Genomic DNA, 21000 nt, shown 5'->3' with positions numbered 1-21000 from the left:
ATTAATTCTCGCCCGTGTGAAAGGGGCCTTATAATCCTGGACAACCCCTTTGGTGGGGGTTGATGAACTAAGCCCCCTACCCAGCCACAAAAGTCTAGGAGCGCCGATCCAGCGTTCATGAAGAAGGTGAAATATATGTTAAAAAAAAAAAAAAAAAAGTGAAATCTGTGCAATTAGAAATAATAAAATATCAGATTGTCGGCTTTTATATTTCCTGGTCATGTGTGTATATAGTATGGTCCAGCAGGTGGCGCTCCACTTAAAGACATCATCTGTATGTATACGTGAAGAGTTGTCCGGACTGCACAGGTTGAATATGTTCAGGAGAATACAGATAGATTTTACCAGATATCGTGGGGGTCACTCTCAAATTTGGCCGCAGGCGATAATATGGTGACGCTGAAAACCGACTGTGAATTACCAGTGACCTTAAAGGGGTTGTCCAGGATTTTAATAAAACTTCCATAAAGGCATGATTGGTATAAAAAAAAATAAAAAAAATCTTTACTTACCCGTTGCATCCTCCGACGCCATCGCTCTGGTAGTCCCCTCCCGTTCTGCAGAGATTTTCATCATGTGACCACTGTGGCCAATCACTGGTCTCAGCGGCGGTTCGGATCAGCGGGGGAGGATTTAACCATTTCATGCCCTTAACAACTTTCTTAAAATCCCAGGTTTGATAAGCGGCACACCGCGTGGACCTATCACAAGAGGCTCCGCCAGAAGGCATACGAAAGATGTTGCGGCATGGCAACGGAGGACCAAGAGGAGTGGCGGGCACAGGCTGTAGAATGGCTGTCCATGTTATGGGGGGGCACTAGTCTGGGGGGTGTTACTAAGGGATGTCCCTGGAGCTGCCACATTGCACCCATCCACGTGCAGTAGGTCTGTGGGCCACATCCGGTGCTGCTGTCACATATTATTTTATATGTGAGCATTGTAATGATCTGTATGTCCACTAGGTGTCGCTATTCTCTGCAGAAATCTGTATACAAAGTTTCTTGGAAATCACTTGATTTCTATCTTGGAAAGTAAACTGAAGGCATCATCCAGCCGCCTGTAACCCCTGCGCTCCCTTCATCTCCTGGGCCTTCCATACAGTTTTCATTTTCATTTTCATCTCAGTTTAGCTCATCCTTCATTGTGTTCTCGGCAGCAGATATTGTGGTAGAGAGGGGTGGCACGATGCATCTCGATATGCCCCCACAGCATGACCACAACTGCCCATAGCTGAAATCCGATTCTCTGTGCAAATTCTTCTTGCTGACTTCATGCATCATCTGATGATGTCATACTGTTGGAGGCGGTGCCCACCGCTACGGTGGCCCTGTAAGAACCATTTGGAATGGTAATCAATATAGGCGACTATAGCGCAAACTGGCATAGGATGGCGTTGAAATATTTCTCCATGATGTGCCAGGACCAAGCTGCGGCTATTTTTATGAGGCGCATTTTCCATCACAGCAGCCCAGGAGATGTCACCGCCCCGATGTTCAGTGGCTTCTAGGAATGGCATGGCTCGGGTCCAGATCCTTAGAGAATGGCCAGGGCGCTCCTTCACCTGCTGCAGCGGGCGTCTCCAGGTAATCCGCAGAGAACGTCGTGTACTTCAGGCTCAATAATCACAAACATCTCAGTGGAACGGCTCAATGAATCTACCAAGAGCGGAGGGCCGTGCCAAGACGAGGTTTTGCAGGGAGCCACAGGGACTAATGTAAGGAGGCATCCGATGTACAGCGGCCCTGCTTCACGTCCCCGACCATCTCACTGCAACCAGACTATACTTCCAGACTGCTGTTATAGGGGGGCGCTCCAGACTACACATCCAGACTGCTGCTATAGGGGACACTCCAGACTGCTGTTATAGGGGGCGCTCCAGACTACACATCCAGACTGCTGCTATAGGGGGTGCTCCACACTACACATCCAGACTGCTGTTATAGGGGGTGCTCCACACTACACATCCAGACTGCTGTAATAGGGGGTGCTCCACACTACACATCCAGACTGCTGTTATAGGGGGTGCTCCACACTACACATCCAGACTGCTGTAATAGGGGGTGCTCCACACTACACATCCAGACTGCTGTTATAGGGGGCGCTCCAGACTACACATCCAGACTGCTGTTATAGTGGGTGCTCCAGACTACACATCCAGACTGCTGTTATAGGGGGCTCTCCAGACTGCTGTTATAGGGGGCGCTCCAGACTACACATCCAGACTGCTGTTATAGGGGGCGCTCCAGACTGCACATCCAGACTGCTGTTATAGGGGGCTCTCCAGACTACACATCCAGACTGCTGTTGTTATAGGGGGCGCTCCAGACTACACATCCAGACTGCTGTTATACGGGGGGCTCTCCAGACTACACATCCAGACTGCTGTTATACGGGGGGCTCCAGACTACACATCCAGACTGCTGTTGTTATAGGGGGCACTCCGGACTACACATCCAGACAGGCAGTCTATTTATTCTCTGTACAACTTCGGACCCCTATTTCTGCACCTCCCTTATCTATTACTACTATACGATCACTAATGTGAATGAACACTTTACAGTTGTCAGCGTGCTAGAAATCACGTATGTGATCTTTGGGATGCAAGATATGAGACACATGTTTTATCATGTGCATGGGGCTCTGGAAATATGCAGCGCGCTCTAGGGCTTCTAACTATGCAGACTTGTTTGTCATCTATGTTTGGGCAGGAGCTGGGAGAAGAGGAATTTATTCTAGGAACTGGGCTCATAAGATGTCATGGAAGATTGGACTTCAAGGACGAAAAACATGCATAATGTGTATACTGAATATAATCATATTCAAATAAGTATAAGATAATATTTACCCCCAGTACATATTAGTCATATAAGTCGTCCTCTTCGCTCCCCGCTCTGGCTAACAGGGGAGTTTCCCAGGAGGAGACTACCACTATGGCCTCCATATGCCCTAACAAGCCATAAGGATAAAAGTTGTGAGTGGACAACCCCTTTAAGGGCAAAATTGTTTGTGCCTTTAAAGAGTTAATCTCAGTAACGTTACTAGCATCGTCATCAACCCCTTTAAGAAAAATCATTCCATTACTTGCAGATCTCTTGCAGTGCTTGTCCCTTCAACCCTCTGCATCCCTATAGTGATCGACATGAGAATAAGAGTCAGATCAGGGGTCAGATAGTTCTGTGATCGCCAGTCGTGGTCTGATTGTTAATCTTTACTCCTATGATCAGGATTTTCTGCGCTCATACGTGTCTTGTTTTGGTGCACGTTTCGTTTAAAGGGACATGACCCCTTAGCGTGTTGTGCTGGTCGTGTGATAGGAAGTGTGGGTGGTTTCATGTATAGAACATTGTGTGCTGAGGACGTATAGGATGTGGTGGCCGGACCCTATAGCCCCTCCTCATTATGTACAGACCCAAGTCAAGATCTAGATGGAGCCGGATCCTCGGCACGTACACATCGAACCCCCCCCGAACCTATATTGTTTTGGAAGTGAAAGGAATGTGTAATGAATGAGGGAGACACGTTGTCTACATATGACCAGGTCCTGATTACATCTGTTTTATGTTCATAGATTCTATTTGCAGCCCATATTCTCAGAAGACATGTGACATATTACTCAGCTTTCCAAGGGTCCTGAAGGGCAGACATGCCTGCGGGTCCTGGATCCCTATATAACTGAGACAGTGGGAGATTATCTCCACAGCTTCATGATATCTCACATACAAGATATGCACTGCAGTGAGATAACAGCGTCCTGTCCCTTTAAATTTCCTCTTCCAGATGTCACTGCTCAGCAGCCCATGGGATCGCTGGATTTGAACTTAAAAGGAAACCAACGGTCAGTGGTCCTCAGACCGTTACAGGACGAAGAGAGGTGAAGATGGACGCCGGTGAGATCTCCCACCCCTCATCTGACAGAAGTGACTCTTATCTCATCTCCCATGATGCATCACTCACAGGATTAGGGATCTGCTGAGGGCTTTATCCTTCATACCACTAGGGGGAGCTAGCTGTATACGTGTACTGCCCCAATATTAGCTGTATACATATGGGTGTAGTGAGCTCCCCCTAGTGGCTGGTGCAAAGAACTGGATTTTTTCAGTTTACTTTATTATGTATGAAGGGAAAGACACTATGTAAGCACTTGTTTATTGAGGGCACCATACTGACATTATTGCTACTTGGGGTATGTTTATGGTGTAGTTGAGCCACTTGACTTCATATTTTGGGGATGTTGCTTTAATTATGGGCAGGGCTAACCTAGAAATCAACCTTTCATGTCATCTACAGTCAGGTCCATAAATATTGGGACATCGACACAAGTGTAAAATTTTTGGCTCTATACACCACCACAATGGATTTGAAATGAAACAAACAAGATGTGCTTTACCTGCAGACTGTCAGCTTTAATTTGAGGGTATTTACATCCAGATCAGGTGAACGGTGCAGGAATTACAACAGTTTGCATATGTGCCTCCCACTTGTTAAGGGACCAAAAGTAATGGGACAGAATAATAATCATAAATCAAACTTTCACTTTTTAATACTTGGTTGCAAATCCTTTGCAGTCAATTACAGCCTGAAGTCTGGAACGAATAGACATCACCAGACGCTGGGTTTCATCCCTGGTGATGCTCTGCCAGGCCTCTACTGCAACTGTCTTCAGTTCCTGCTTGTTATTGGGGCATTTTCCCTTCAGTTTTGTCTTCAGCAAGTGAAATGCATGCTCAATCGGATTCAGGTCCGGTGATTGACTCGGCCATTGCAGAACATTCCACTTCTTTCCCTTATAAAACTCTTTGGTTGCTTTTGCAGTATGCTTTGGGTCATTGTCCATCTGCACTATGAAGCGCCGTCCAATGAGTTCTGAAGCATTTGGCTGAATATGAGCAGATAATATTGACCGAAACACTTCAGAATTCATCCTGCTGCTTTTGTCAGCAGTCACATCATCAATAAATACAAGAGAACCAGTCCCATTGGCAGCCATACATGCCCACGCCATGACACTACCACCACCATGCTTCACTGATGAGGTGGTATGCTTAGGATCATGAGCAGTTCCTTTCCTTCTCCATACTCTTCTCTTCCCATCACTCTGGTACAAGTTGATCTTGGTCTCATCTGTCCATAGGATGTTGTTCCAGAACTTTGAAGGCTTTTTTAGATGTCGTTTGGCAAACTCTAATCTGGCCTTCCTGTTTTTGAGGCTCACCAATGGTTTACATCTTGTGGTGAACCCTCTGTATTCACTCTGGTGAAGTCTTCTCCTGATTGTTGACTTTGACACACATACACCTACCTCCTGGAGAGTGTTCTTGATCTGGCCAACTGTTGTGAAGGGTGTTTTCTTCACCAGGGAAGGAATTCTTCGCTCATCCACCACAGTTGTTTTCCGTGGTCTTCCGGGTCTTCCGGTGTTTCTGAGCTCACCGGTGCGTTCCTTCTTTTTAAGAATGTTCCAAACTGTTGTTTTGGCCACACCTAATGTTTTTGCTATCTCTCTGATGGGTTTTGTTTTTTCAGCCTAATGATGGCTTGCTTCACTGATAGTGACAGCTCTTTGGATCTCATCTTGAGAGTTGACAGCAACAGATTCCAAATGCAAATAGCAGACTGGAAATGAACTCTGGACCTTTTATCTGCTCATTGTAATTGGGATAATGAGGGAATAACACACACCTGGCCATGGAACAGCCGAGAAGACAATTGTCCCATTACTTTTGGTTCCTTAACAAGTGGGAGGCACATATGCAAACTGTTGTAATTCCTGCACCGTTCACCTGATTTGGATGTAAATACCCTCAAATTAAAGCTGACAGTCTGCAGGTAAAGCACATCTTGTTTGTTTATTTCAAATCCATTGTGGTTGTGTATAGAGCCAAAAATGTTAGAATTGTGTCCATGTCCCAATATATATGGACCTAACTGTATCTGTATAGGGTCCAGTACAACCCAGTCTGCATTATGGGGGAGATGGATCAGAACTGGTGCAAAGGAAAACTGGCTCAGTTGCCCATAGCAACCAATCAGATTCTACCTTTCATTTTTCAGAGCTGCTTTGGAAAATGAAAGGAACAATCTGATTGGTTGCTATGGGCAACTGAGGCAGTTTTCCTTCATATCAGTTGAGATAAATCTCCCCTCTGTGTTATGTGCGGTATTACGTATATGGGCCCTTCTGCTATAAGGGACACTACAGATACCCAGTAAAGACGGCACTATATATATATACTGCATGATCATATGTGATTACTATCCTCTTATATGTGACGTGAATGTCCGCCTTTTATCATCAGGACATTTTTTATGTTGATTCATTTCTTGATATATTTTTATAGTGATCAGAGCTCTGTTTTACTGATACAAAGCTCCAAATCCTCTGCACTGATATAAACGGTAACATTAGATCTGCCTGCAGACACCACTAGAGGGAGCTCAGGACTGATGACTGTCTGTACAGTGCGCTCCTCTGCTCCCCCTAGTGGTGGCTGCAGGCAGCTACAATTTATCATTTTATTCTAAGGCTTTGCAGGGGATTTGGAGCTCTGTATGAGGAAAGCTGATCTCTGTCTGACTGCTATAAAGATATATGAAGAAGTTATAAATGGTTCTTCAGGACGTCCATGTTACCACCCTTAGGACCGGCCATCAGTGTGTGATCACGAGGGTCCTACACCTGGGAGGACATTCACTGTCTTTATCAGATCTGTGACTAAGTCTCTTTTATGGGTTAACAGATCGCGTAATGATTTCTCCAATTCTGGACGAGTATAGGATTAGAGCAGGCCGCACTTCTCTGGAGGTAAGTGGCTTCATTGTAATCTGACCCCTCGTCCTATCATCCATGAGGAGTGGTAAGTGGTCACTTACTGTATTCTCTTCTCTTTAGGACATCTACTGCCTCCAGCACTGCGTCTATGGCCTGACACCCTTCATAAGTGAGTATTTTTGGTAATAAGACTCAGCTATGAAAACTTCATCTGGGCTCGAGGTTTAGACTGATCTGAAGTAAACTCATGATCTGGTTGTCTTCTCCCTGCAGCTTATCCCCGCACCGTGGAGGAGAGAGACCAACAACGTCTCATCTACTCCATGAAATTCCTCCCGTCTCCTAGTGGCGTCGCTACAGGGGGGCGAGGGGGGGAAATTGCCCCCCTATGTTATTCTTTCCCCCCCCCCCCCCCCGGGTGCCCCCCCCGCTGATTCCCCCCAAAGCAGGCGGGTGAATACTAATGAGCGCTTCCATTATGGAAGCGCTCATTAGTACCGAAAAACCAGGAAGGCAGCGGTAAACGCTCTGTACTCACCGCTTCCTGGTCCTCGGCTGTGCAGGGCTGCGCACAGCGTGAGGGCGCTCTGTGACCTCATACTGTGCGCGCCAGTTCAGAGCACAGTCGACTGAGGAGAAAGAAAATTGCAGGTGGCGTCCAGGAGCAGGAGAGGTAAGTGGTTTTTTATTTTATAAAAAATGTGGCTGCTGGGGGCATAATAGGGGCTAATTAGAGACATAATGGGGGCTAATTAGACTATTAGAGGCATAATGGGGCTAATGAGGCATATGGGGGCTAATGAGGCATATGGGGGCTAATAAGATGCATAATGGGGGATAATGAGAGGCATCATGGGGGCTAATTAGGGTATAAGAGGCATAATGGGGGCTAATGAGGCATATGGGAGTTAATGAGGCATATGGGGGCTAATGAGGCATATGGGGGCTAATGAGGCATATGGGGGCTAATGAGGCATATGGGGGCTAATGAGGCATATGGGAGCTAATAAGAGGCATAATGGGGGCTAATTAGAGACATAATGGGAGCTAATTAGGCATATGGGTCCTAATGAGGCATATGGGAGCTAATAAGAGGCATAATGTGGGCTAATGAGGCATAATGGCTTATAATTGGGGCTAATGAGGCATCAGGGCTGATATGGGGGCTAATGAGAGGCATGGGGGCTGACATGGGGGTGATGAGAGGCATAATGGGGGCTAATGAGAGGAATAATGGGGGCTAATGAGGCATAAGGGCTTATAATGGGGCTAATGAGGCATAAGGGCTGATATGGGGGTGATGAGAGGCATAATGAGGGCTAATCAGAGGCATAATAACAGTGTCATCCACAGATCCCCCATAACAGTGTGTCCTCCACAGATCCCCATAACAGTGTGTCCTCCACAGATCCCCCATAACAGTGTGTCATCCACAGATGCCCCCATAACAGTGTGTCCTCCACAGATCCCCCATAACAGTGTGTCATCCACAGATGCCCCCATAACAGTGTGTCTTACACAGATCCCCCATAACAGTGTGTTCTCCACAGATCCCCCATAACAGTGTGTACTCCACAGATCCCCCATAACAGTGTGTACTCCACAGATCCCCCATAACAGTGTGTCCTCCACAGATGCCCCCATAACAGTGTGTCTTACACAGATCCCCCATAACAGTGTGTTCTCCACAGATCCCCCATAACAGTGTGTACTCCACAGATCCCCCATAACAGTGTGTACTCCACAGATCCCCCATAACAGTGTGTACTCCACAGATCCCCCATAACAGTGTGTCCTCCACAGATCCCCCATAACAGTGTGTACTCCACAGATCCCCCATAACAGTGTGTACTCCACAGATCCCCCATAACAGTGTGTACTCCACAGATCCCCCATAACAGTGTGTACTCCACAGATCCCCCATAACAGTGTGTACTCCACAGATCCCCCATAACAGTGTGTACTCCACAGATCCCCCATAACAGTGTGTACTCCACAGATCCCCCATAACAGTGTGTCATCCACAGATGCCCCATAACAGTGTGTCCTCCACAGATCCCCCCATAACAGTGTGTCCTCCACAGATCCCCCATAACAGTGTGTCTTACACAGATCCCCCATAACAGTACGCCTGCGCACTGACGAGAGACAGAAAGAAGGGGAAAGAATCCGCGGAAGCAAGCAGAGGACGCACAGCAGACGACTGAATAGCTTCTTTTGTAAGTAAATTGTTTTATTATAAATGTATCCCTGCAGACCGCAATTCTCTCATATTTTGTAATCTTATTTATATATACTTATTTTGTTTTTGCCCCCCCCCCCCCCATTTTTGACTGTGATATCTTTGTGCCCCCCTATATATTGTTCCTAGAGTCGCCACTGCCGTCTCCAATCTTCAAGATGGAGGTGAGCGATTCTACTGCCTGTCATATTGTCCTCCAGATTCCTCCATGTTCTGTCTATAGATGTGAAGGTTTAATAGGAACGTCTGATAGACGAGTGACTGAATCTGTTCTCAGCGCCTCATGCCAACCAACCCAGAAGCTCAGAGGAAATACCTGCCTTTCCCACTGGAGGAAGAAGATCCAGAGTCGGCATTGATGATGGCAAGCCACCTGTGTGAAGACCTGACGGTGGAGAAGGACAAGAGAGAGCGAGAAGAGGCAGAGACATCCTGGGAGCAGCAGGATGAGACTACTGAGAAGAAGTCCGCCAAGGAGCAGAAAAAAGAACAGAGGAGGGTGAAACTGGACGTGAAGAGCAAGAACCTGAGAAGAGTTCAGCATCAGCCTGGAAGAAGACAGAAGATCCGTCAGCCAACCACCTTCCAGTATGTCAACACCAACCTGAGAGGAAAGAAGAACATCCTCAGGACCATCCTCTTCAAACCATTCTGCCGGTGAAGGATGGTAAGGAGCTGTAAGACCACCAGCAGCAACCAAATCAAAAAAAAAATTCATAGTCATTAAATATTAATATTTAGGCAATAGTAATAAGCTGAAGGGTAGTTATATAGTCATAAATCTATAATAATAGTAAAAATAAATAACATAATAAATATCAATAGTTAACATAGAAATAACATCAGGGGGTTTGATCCGGGGTTCTAGGACTGATCTGAGAGGAAAGAAGAACATCCTCTGGACCATCCTCTTCAAACCATTCTGCCGGTGAAGGATGGTAAGGAGCTGTAACACCACCAGCAGCAACCAAATCTAAAAAAACAATTCATAGTTGTTAATTTAATTAATACTTTAAATAGTAATAAGCTCAAGGGTAGTAATATAGTAAAAAAAATATATAATAAATAGTAAAAAGGTTTGATCCAGGGATCTAGGACTGATCGCCTTTTCCCGGGGTTGAGAAGGAATTTTCCTCTGTGACACGAATTGGCTGAATGTGTCCAGGGGTTTTCGCTTTCTTCTGGATCAACTACATTAGGGATAGGGATCTAGATTATAGTAATAGTAAAATATCAATAAAAATATTAGTAATAATAATAATAAATGCAGTATTTAGGTTAATTAACTATAGTAATAAATGATAATAGAGATTAAGAGGTTTGATCCAGGGTTCTAGGACTGATCGCCTTTTCCCGGGGTCGAGAAGGAATTTTTTTCCTCTGTGACATTAATTGGCCGAATGTGTCCAGGGGTTTTCGCCTTCTTCTGGATCAACTACATTAGGGATAGGGATCTAGTTTATAGTAATAGTAAAATATCAGTCGAAATATTAGTAATAATAATAATAATAGTAAATGCAGTATGTAGGTTAATTAACTATAGTAATAAATTAAAATAGAGATCAGCAACTTTGATCCAGGGTTCTAGGACTGAATGTCATTGGCTGAATGTGTCCAGGGGTTTTTGCCTTCTTCTGGATCAACAACTATAGGGATAGGGATCTAATTAATAATTTTATTAAAAAAAATATCTATAAAAAAAAATATGGTATGGTATACAAAACCATTCATTTTAATGGGTCTGCAAAAAAAGTGTGCATTCTGTTTCTGTATGTCTGTATTTCCGTTCCACAAAAAAATAGAGCATGTCCTATTATTGTCTGCATACGGACAAAGATAGGACTGTTCTATTAGGGGCCAGCTGTTCCGTTCTGCAAAATACGGAATCCACACGTCTTTCCTTCCTTCCTTGGGGCCAGCCTGTGACTCATCACTCTGCAGAGCAGCCATGTAAACAGGAAGCTGTGAATGTAAACAAATCTGCCAGAAAAGTCTGATGCCCAGACAGGGGGATGGAAAGCACACACATGAAAAAGAGGTATTAGGGGCATATATATGCATGATGAGGGGTGTTAGCGGCACACAAAAAAAAATTTTCATATTGAGCACCGGACAACCTCTTTAATAAAATAAATTAATATAAAGATTTTCACATAATATTTGTAATCATCATTTCTTTTGGTTCAAATTCTACCTTAACATTTCATTTATAGGTCCAGACTTCTAAACCAGGGCTTCATATACCCTGTTCAGAAGTAAATGAGAACATTTTGCCCTGTGCTTTCCGTGACCACTAGGTGGCACTTACTGTATATGAATTAGTATACACCATCTGCGGTAAGAACCTACGTTTCCCCTTCCCCAGTGGCTGCAGGCCTGCAGAATTTTATCAGTCCCAAATATGTGAGACTGTAAACATGATAGACCCTCCCACTGGTGACATCACACCATTAACCATTCCCCTTATACATATAATAACAGTTTGGATTTGAAAGAAATTTTAGATTATTGACCAAAATCCATCAGAGCTATATCTTGGATTTAAAAGTATGGAACAGAGACTACTGCCGATGTCTCACGATGCATAAAATAAAATGTGGCCCCGCCCCTGAGGAGCAGAAAGTAATTTAGGCATTGCTATAGAATGGTGGGTTGTAAAGAGAAGCTAGAAAGTTCTACTAGATTTTCCCATGTTGCCTATAAATGGTAATACTTGTGTTGCACATGCTGTGGTCAGGGGTTGTTAGAAGGCAGTACTTTATCATACAGGCTTAAAAAAAAGTAAACAGAAGAAAACCCACCAGCACAGCGCCACAAAAATAAAGGCCACCACGCAGTACTGCACCATGTGAACAGTTGTCTAACACAACATGTCCATTGTTATCAGGAGCTGCAGGTCAATAACCACTTAAAACCACCTGTGCTGAATGGGAGGAGTGCTGATACCAGTAATAAAGAAGAAAGATTCAACATGCATATATCAAGGGGAGAAAAACAGAACTGGATCGTACATCCACAATCCAAAACCTGTCCATGGTGTTTGTCAATCTGTTGTCCTCCTGGGTGGAACTTGTATGGATAATGTACTGGCTGTTATTATTGATTGGGACCTTCAAAAAGTCTTGTTGGATCAAAGTTGGGAAGAACATTATAACCCCGCCCCGACCCCAAACACCCGTCAACCTTGCATTGTCCCACAAAATATGTTATAAATTGGTCAGGATTTGGTAAATATGCATGAAGGTGGGCAATCTGGTGGGGTTTGTGGGCATAAGGGTGGGACTTAAAAGTTCTGGTAAGTTCAAGATATGTAAGCCACACCCTCAGGAACAACCTAACCCCTTGAACCCTACTTATAGGTAGGGCTTACAAAGCCTTGCCCATTTCTTTTTTTTACCTTGGACAGTCCAAATTTGCGGGAATGTCTCTGAAAATTCAAGACTTTTGGCAACTGTGCTAGAATTTATTCAATTAATGCAACAATTTTTTGGTGGTGATTCCTCAGTTAAAGAGGTTTTTCACTCAGGACAATCCCTTTTCATATACTACTACACTTCCCTTACAAAACGTAGACATGCCAGCAGCCAGACCCATGGCAGACACCACCACTTCAGGGGAGCTACATCATAAAAGATAGACAATCCCTTTAAATGTCCTCCTCCCAAAAAAAAAAAAAATGTCCTCCACTGGTGACCGCCTTCTTGTTAGGTTGACTGTGTCATGATTTCGCAATCCTCCACAATGCCCTGTGGAATTTTCCAGTTTCTTGAGGGTTACGTCTGTATCTGTAGGACGCTGCATGCCTCATGGGTTTCGTCATCGTTGACTATCAGTCAAGGCCAGGGCGGCAGCCATGGTTTGATAGTCAAAGGAAAATAAACAGCATCTGAAGGGAAAGGAAAAGTGAAAGTGCGGCTTCTCTGAAAGTATTGCCCTGAGATAAGCTTGCGGGATAGATTGTACCTCGCAGACACAACATGTTTCACTGACACAATCATGGAGGTCCTTGGGGACCACATCCAAATAATAATAATAGGAGTCCGAGATAATATGTAACAACCTAACGTCACCCAGGTATCATTATAGTGATTATTCTAGTTACAAGATGGAACCCTCAGCGATCAGCTATGGAGGAACCTCTCATCTATTGCTCAATATCTCTGCAGCACCACCACTGGTGGAATTAAGTATTACACATTGAATTGAACTGGCTGTCCATATAAAGCATGTTTTTGTTGAGTCCTCCAAAGGGAGCTGCACATAGGGATTGTGCCCAGCTTTTCCCCGAATAGAATCTAAACCTGTATGGTTATGCAGTTATGTCCAGAGGGAGGGAAAATACAAAAATCATAGGGCCCCATAGTATCATGTAGATATATATATCTGGATAGAGAGCTCTGTTTTCCTGATTTGATGAATAACATTATTCTAGATGCACACGGCCACCACTAGGGGGAGCTAACTGTACATGGATTTATACAGCTAAGGCCTCATTCAGACGGCCGTATGCTGTCCGCACAAATACTGAATGCTATCCGTTTTTTTGTGGTTCCGCAAAAAAAACGGATAGCATTCAGTATTTTTGCGGACCCATAGACTTCAATGGATGGGGCCATGTCCTGATTTTCACGGACAAGTATAGGACATGTTTCATTTGTTTTGCGGAACCGTGGAATAGAAAAGGGCCCCATAGAAGTGAATAGGTCAGCATCTAATCCGCCAAAAAACGGATCCGCATTTTTGCGGATAGCATACGGCCGTCTGAATGAGCCCTTATACTGAGATCAAGGGGGTAATATAAATCTGTATGCAATCAAAGAGAGCAGACCAAGCAGTTCACTACTGTGCTTTTTCTTACCATAGGCCCTGTGGTCATTGCGTGTCATGGCTCTATGGGTTCTCTGGGAATTAATAAAATTACTGAAAATACTTTTTGCTTTATTAAAAATAAATTCTAAAATATCTTTCATTAGTTATAATTGCTTATGTTGTCTAGAGAGCAATGATCTGGGAAAATAAAATGGCCGCCGTCCTATTAGTACACACAAAACCTGTCCTAATCACACAGGAGGACAAGTTACTTCAGAGCACTGAGGTAAAGAGCTGCCTCATCATGAATTTTACAGATGATAAGATCTTCAGCTGAATCTCCATAGGAATTGAGTTGATTTGGACACAGCTGAAGTAAAGAGAGGACGGACATGACAGGCCTTGGTAGTGTGAGCTTTACATCAGCCACACTCCACATCCTCTCTGTACTTCATGTCTCCTCATGAGCTCCATTCCTACAGAGATTCAGCTGAAGATCTTATCATCTGTATTCAGGATCCTAATCCCTAACAAGCAGAGCAGAGAGGAGGATGAGGCAGCTCTTTAGCTCAGTGCTGTGAAGTAACTTGTCCTCCTGTGTGATTAGGACAGGTTTTGTGTGCACCAATAGGACGGCGGCCATTTTATTTCTCCTGATGATTGTTCTCCAGACAAAACGAGCCATTATAACTATTAAAAAGTATTTGCGAATATTTTTATAATAAAGTAATAAGTAATTATTTTCAGTAGCGTTATTTTATTAATTCTCAGAGAACCCCTTTAAGGAGAGGTCAGAGAAAGAATTAAAAGACCTCACGTGATCAATTGACACAGCTGAAGGTTTGTTCCAATATATCATGTCAAATCATTGCATGTAAGTCCTATAACCCATGAATTTCCTTTGGATCTGGTCCAGGGAGATGTTTCCTGTTTATAATTCTCTCTACTGGACGCGACCTTTTCTTCTTTCCTGTAAAAGGAAACGAGCAGAAAGTTTGATGACTCGGTCAATGAGCCAACACAGAAACGAAAGCTCCTCCGTTCTGCTCCATTTTATATGACTGCGTTATAATGGCAGGAGCAGCACTCATCTTTGTCACATTGCAGTGGACGAGGTGCACTGCTAACCACAGAAGGACAGGCTCTTCAGCTGTAAGAAAACAACTCCCATCATACTCCAATACCCGGGGAGTTGTAGTTCTGCTATAGCTAAAGAACCACAGTTTGATGGCTATGAAAGGAATAGTGGCCACCACAATGCCCGTATCGTAGTAATAGCCACAGTATCCCACAATAGCAGCCCTGTGCCCCCATAACAGAGGCAGCCACAGGGTCCCTATATGGCTGAGTGTACACAGTCGTACGATTGCTGTGTGAAGGAGCCATATACCAAGTGTCAAGACCAGAGTTATGTACATAGAGTCTATTGGTGACTGCTCAAAGCTCCCATAACTAGACTATAATAGTGCCAGCCACAGTATGAAAGCCAGCCATAGTGCCCCTATAATAACAACAGGTACATTACCCCTATAACTAAGCCAGTCATAGTGCCCCTATAATAACAACAAGTACATTACCCCTATAACTAAGCCAGCCATAGTGCCCCTATAATAACAACAAGTACATTACCCCTATAACTAAGCCAGTCATAGTGCCCCTATAATAACAACAAGTACATTACCCCCATAACTAAGCCAGCCATAGTGCCCCTATAATAACAACAAGTACATTACCCCTATAACTAAGCCAGTCATAGTGCCCCTGTAATAGCAACAGGTACATTACCCCTATAACCAAGCCCGCCATAAGGCCCCCATAATAATACGAGCCCCAATATCACGATAACTTAGCCAGCCGTAGTGTCCCTATAAAAGCAACAGGTACATTACCCCCATAACTAAGCCAGCCATAGTGCCCCTATAATAGCAACAGGTACATTACCCCCATAATTAAGCCAGCCATACTGCCCCTATAATAGCAACAGGTACATTACCCCCATAATTAAGCCAGCCATACTGCCCCTGTAATACTTACATGTATAGTAACCCCATAACCAAGCCAGCCATAGTGCCCCTATAATAATGCCAGCCCCAGTATCACCATAACTAAGCCAGCCATAGTGCCCCTATAATAGCAACAGGTAAATTACCCCATAACTAAGCCAGTCATAGTGCCCCTGTAATAATGCCAGCCCCAGTATCACCATAACTAAGCCAGCCATAGTGCCCCTATAATAGCAACAGGTATATTAACCCCATAACCAAGCCAACCATAGTGCCCCTATAATAATGCCAGCCCCAGTATCACCATAACTAAGCCAGCCATAGTGCCCATATAATAGCAACAGGTAAATTACCCCATAACTAAGCCAGCCATAGTGCCCCTATAATAGCAACAGGTACATTACCCCTATAACTAAGCCAGTCATAGTGCCCCTGTAATAGCAACAGGTATATTACCCCCATAACTAAGCCAACTATAGTGCCCCTATAATAATGCCAGCCCCAGTATCACCATAACTAAGCCAGCCATAGTGCCCCTATAATAGCAACAGGTACATTACCTCCAAAACCAAGCCAGGCATAGTGCCCCTATAATAGGAACAGGTACATTACCCCCATAACAAAGTCAGCCATTGTACTGGTTTTCAAAACAGAGGAAACGGCGCATCCCCACCCCTCCATCAATCAGACCTCAATGTAATAGGCCCCTATAACACTCTCCCCCCATCCATGAATCAGATCAGACCCCAAAGTAATGGCCCCTATAACACTCTACTCCCCTCCAAGAATCAGACCTCAGATCAGACCCTAAAGTTATGGGCCCTATAGGACTATACCCCCTCACACACACACACACACACTCCATCCTATAAATCAGCCCTGTACTGACCTGACGTTGCGTGTACTGTACTGAAGCGCGTGGCGTGTGCACTACATCCTCATGCTGAACCCAGTCAGTACAGCGCAGAAGATTGGGGAGCGGTGAGTAATACCAGTGCTATCCTCACCACCCCCTGGCCTTGTGTGAAAAACATACTTACACACATAAAAATAAAGTTTAAGTGGAGACCCCCGCCCCCTTGACAATTCCAGACACTCCTTAGGTCCCAAAAAAAGGACATGTCCGGGATAAAGAGGACATCTGGTCACCCTATCCTATAATAGCAAGAGCCACTGCACCCCCATAACTGACACAAACATAGTGCCCCCATAATAGTGACAGCCATAGTACCCTCATTATAAAGCCAGCCATAAAGACGACAGCCAGAGTGCCCCATAACTGAGCCAACAGTACTTACCCAATACCCTATGATAGTCGAAACTGTAGTGCCTCTATAACTAAGTCAATTAAAGTGCCCCAATGATAGCCAAAGCCACAGTGCCCCCATAGCCAACCCAGCCATAGCACCCCTATAATTGTGACAGCCAGAGTGCCCCCATAACTGAGCAAGCATTACTGCTCCTATAATAGCACAGCCACATAATGATATCCATGACTGACTGCTCCTGGCCGACATCTATAGACGCCTACCTGGGTACAACTGCTCCCCCTGCTGGGATTCCTGGGGGTTTCATCCAAGTCTGGTCCCCGCAGATTATCTCCACAGCTTCATGATATCTCACATACAGGACATGCACTGCAGTGAGATAACAGCGTCCTGTCCCTTTAAATTTCCTCTTCCAGATGTCACTGCTCAGCAGCCAATGGGATCGCTGGATTTGAACTTGAAAGGAAACCAACGGTCAGTGGTCCTCAGACCGTTACAGGACGACGAGAGGTGAAGATGGACGCCGGTGAGATCTCCCACCCCTCATCTGACATCTCCCATGAGGCTTCACATTTATCCTAAATCCTACCTGTCCCAGACACCACTAGGGGGAGCTAGCTGTATATGGAGTTATACATCTGGGTGTAGTGAGCTCCCCCTAGTGGATGCTGCAGGATTCCCCAATTCTGTCAGTTAAGGCCCCGTGCTGCCAGTAGTGTTTATTGAGGGCCCTGTGCTGGGAATTGGGGGCTTTCTGTTTGCAGTATTGTAAATGGGGACAATGTGCTGGCTCTGAAAATGGGGGTATTTTTTCAAGTGTTGTTAATTGGGTATTTTACTGTCTTATTGGGGGGTGAGTTCTGTACTCCTGACTCCTGGGCAGGATGAATTTAGAAATAAACCTGTCATATATCTGTATAGGGTCCAGTACAACCCAGTCTGCATTATGGGGGAGATGGATCAGAACTGGTGCAAAGGAAAACTGCCTCAGTTGCCCATAGCAACCAATCAGATTCCACCTTTCATTTTCCAAATGAGTTCTGAAAAATGAAAGGAACAATCTGATTGGTTGCTATGGGTAACTGAGCCAGTTTTCCTTAATATCAGTTGAGATAAATCTCCCCTCTGTGTTATGTGCGGTATTACGTATATGGGCCCTTCTGCTATAAGGGACACTACAGATACCCAGTAAAGACGGCACTATATATATATATACTGCATGATCATATGTGATTACTATCCTCTTATATGTGACGTGAATGTCCGCCTTTTATCATCAGGACATTTTTAATGTTGATTCATTTCTTGATATATTTTTATAGTGATCAGAGCTCTGGTTTACTGATACAAAGCTCCAAATCCTCAGCACTGATATAAACGGTAACATTAGATCTGCCTGCAGACACCACTAGAGGGAGCTCAGGACTGATGACTGCCTGTACAGTGCGCTCCTCTGCTCCCCCTAGTGGTGGCTGCAGGCAGCTACAATTTATCATTTTATTCTAAGGCTTTGCAGGGGATTTGGAGCTCTGTATGAGGAAAGCTGATCTCTCACTTACTGCTATAAAGATATATGAAGAAGTTATAAATGGTTCTTCAGGACGTCCATATTACCACCCTTAGGACCGGCCATCAGTGTGTGATCACGAGGGTCCTACACCTGGGAGGACATTCACTGCCTTTATCAGATCTGTGACTAAGTCTCTTTTATGGGTTAACAGATCGCGCTATGATTTCTCCAATTCTGGACGAGTACAGGATTAGAGCAGGCCGCACTTCTCTGGAGGTAAGTGGCTTCATTGTAATCTGACCCCTCGTCCTATCGTCCATGAGGAGTGTTAAGTGGTCACTTACTGTATTCTCTTCTCTTTAGGACATCTACTGCCTCCAGCACTGCATCTATGGCCTGACACCCTTCATAAGTGAGTATTTTTGGTAATAAGACTCGACTATGAAAACTTCATCTGGGCTCGAGGTTTAGACTGATCTGAAGTAAACTCATGATCTGGTTGTCTTCTCCCTGCAGCTTATCCCCGCACCGTGGAGGAGAGAGACCAACAACGTCTCATCTACTGCATGAAATTCCTCCCGTCTCCAATATTCAAGATGGAGGTGAGCGATTCTACTGCCTGTCATATTGTCCTCCAGATTCCTCCATGTTCTGTCTATAGATGTGAAGGTTTAATAGGAACGTCTCATAGACAAGTGACTGAATCTGTTCTCAGCGCCTCATGCCGACCAACCCAGAAGCTCAGAGGAAATACCTGCCGTTTCCACTGGAGGAAGAAGATCCAGAGCCGGCATTGATGATGGCAAGCCACCTGTGTGAAGATCTGAAGGTGAAGGAGGCCCAAAGAGAGCAAGAAGAGGCAGAGACATCCCAGGAGCTTCAGGATGAGACTACTGAGAAGAAGGATGTAAAGAGCAAGAACCTGAGAAGAGTTCAGCATTAGCCTGGAAGAAGACAGAAGATCCGCCAGCCAACCACCTTCCAGTATGTCAACACCAACCTGAGAGGAAAGAAGAACATCCTCAGGACCATCCTCTTCAAACCATTCTGCCGGTGAAGGATGGTAAGGAGCTGTAAGACCACCAGCAGCAACCAAATCTAAAAAAAAAATTCATAGTCATTAAATATTAATATTTAGGCAATAGTAATAAGCTAAAGGGTAGTTATATACCATAGTCATAAATCTATAATAATAGTAAAAATAAATAACATAATAAATATCAATAGTAAACATAGAAATAACATCAGGGGGTTTGATCCAGGGTTCTAGGACTGATCGCCTTTTCCCGGGATCGAGAAGGAATTTTCCCCCTGTGACATGAATTGGCTGAATGTGTCCAGGGGTTTTCGCCTTCTTCTGGATCAACAGGTTTAGGGATAGGGACCTAATTTAGGGATAGGGATCAGGGGGTTTGATCCAGGGTTCTAGGACTGATCGCCTTTTCCCGGGGTCGAGAAGGAATTTTTTCCCTGTGACACGATTTGGCTGAATGTGTCCAGGGGTTTTCGCCTTCTTCTGGATCAACAGGTTTAGGGATAGAAACCTAATTTATAATAATATAAAAAATCTTCAATAGAAATATGAGTGATAATAATATATTAAAAATAGAACATTGATAATAATAGTTAGAGTAGAGCAATAGTATACTAGTAATATAACAGGATTATTAGTCATATAATTTTAATAAAAATTGCAGCATTTAGGTTAATTAACTGTAATAATTAATAAATTCTAATAGGGTTCAGGGGTTTGATCCAGGGTTCTAGGACTGATCGCCTTTTCCCGGGGTCGAGAAGGAATTTTTCCCCTGTGACACGAATTGGCTCAATGTGTCCAGGGTTTTTTGCCTTCTTCTGGATCAACAGATTTAGGGATAGGGACCTAATTTAGGGATAGGGATCAGGGGGTTTGATCCAGGGTTCTAGGACTGATCGCCTTTTCCTGGGGTCGAGAAGGAATTTTTCCCCTGTGACACGAATTGGCTGAATGTGTCCAGGGGTTTTCGCCTTCTTCTGGATCAACAGGTTTAGGGATAGGGACCTAATTTAGGGATAGGGATCAGGGGGTTTGATCCAGGGTTCTAGGACTGATCGCCTTTTCCCGGGGTCGAGAAGGAATTTTTCCCCTGTGACACGAATTGGCTGAATGTGTCCAGGGGTTTTCGCCTTCTTCTGGATCAACAGGTTTAGGGATAGGGACCTAATTTAGGGATAGGGATCAGGGGGTTTGATCCAGGGTTCTAGGACTGATCGCCTTTTCCCGGGGTCGAGAAGGAATTTTTCCCCTGTGACACGAATTGGCTGAATGTGTCCAGGGGTTTTCGCCTTCTTCTGGATCAACTACGTTAGGGATAGGGATCTAGTTTATAGTAATAGTAAAAATAAAAATATTTGTAATA

At 44.5% G+C, this 21000-nt stretch overlaps 1 protein-coding gene across 1 annotated transcript; it reads left to right on the top strand.

Annotated features, from left to right (window-relative positions):
• The first annotated feature begins 1223 nt into the window (after positions 1 to 1223).
• On the top strand, positions 1224 to 19692 carry LOC120982082. Its single transcript, XM_040412000.1, has 6 exons — positions 1224 to 1583; positions 17508 to 17617; positions 18813 to 18877; positions 18965 to 19013; positions 19118 to 19203; positions 19317 to 19692. The coding sequence occupies exons 1-6, from the start codon at positions 1510 to 1512 to the stop codon at positions 19542 to 19544; spliced, it is 612 nt and encodes a 203-aa protein (XP_040267934.1). The 5' UTR covers positions 1224 to 1509; the 3' UTR covers positions 19545 to 19692.
• Positions 19693 to 21000: the final 1308 nt, after the last annotated feature.

The sequence above is a fragment of the Bufo bufo genome, chromosome 11 (genome assembly GCF_905171765.1).
Source record: "Bufo bufo chromosome 11, aBufBuf1.1, whole genome shotgun sequence".
NCBI classification, from domain to species: Eukaryota; Metazoa; Chordata; class Amphibia; order Anura; family Bufonidae; genus Bufo; species Bufo bufo.
Note: the sequence above shows the minus strand (reverse complement) of the source record. Positions and strands in the feature narration are given on the sequence as shown.

What these genes read in the sequence shown, in the direction of transcription:
- LOC120982082 (XM_040412000.1), top strand. Translation starts at nt 1,510, where the DNA reads ATGGCATGGCTCGGGTCCAGATCCTTAGAGAATGGCCAGGGCGCTCCT. An exon ending in GCTGCAGCGGGCGTCTCCAG is followed by an intron (nt 1,584 to 17,507) that starts GTAATCCGCAGA and finishes TTCCTCTTCCAG; the next exon opens with ATGTCACTGCTCAGCAGCCA. An exon ending in CAGGCCGCACTTCTCTGGAG is followed by an intron (nt 18,878 to 18,964) that starts GTAAGTGGCTTC and finishes TCTTCTCTTTAG; the next exon opens with GACATCTACTGCCTCCAGCA.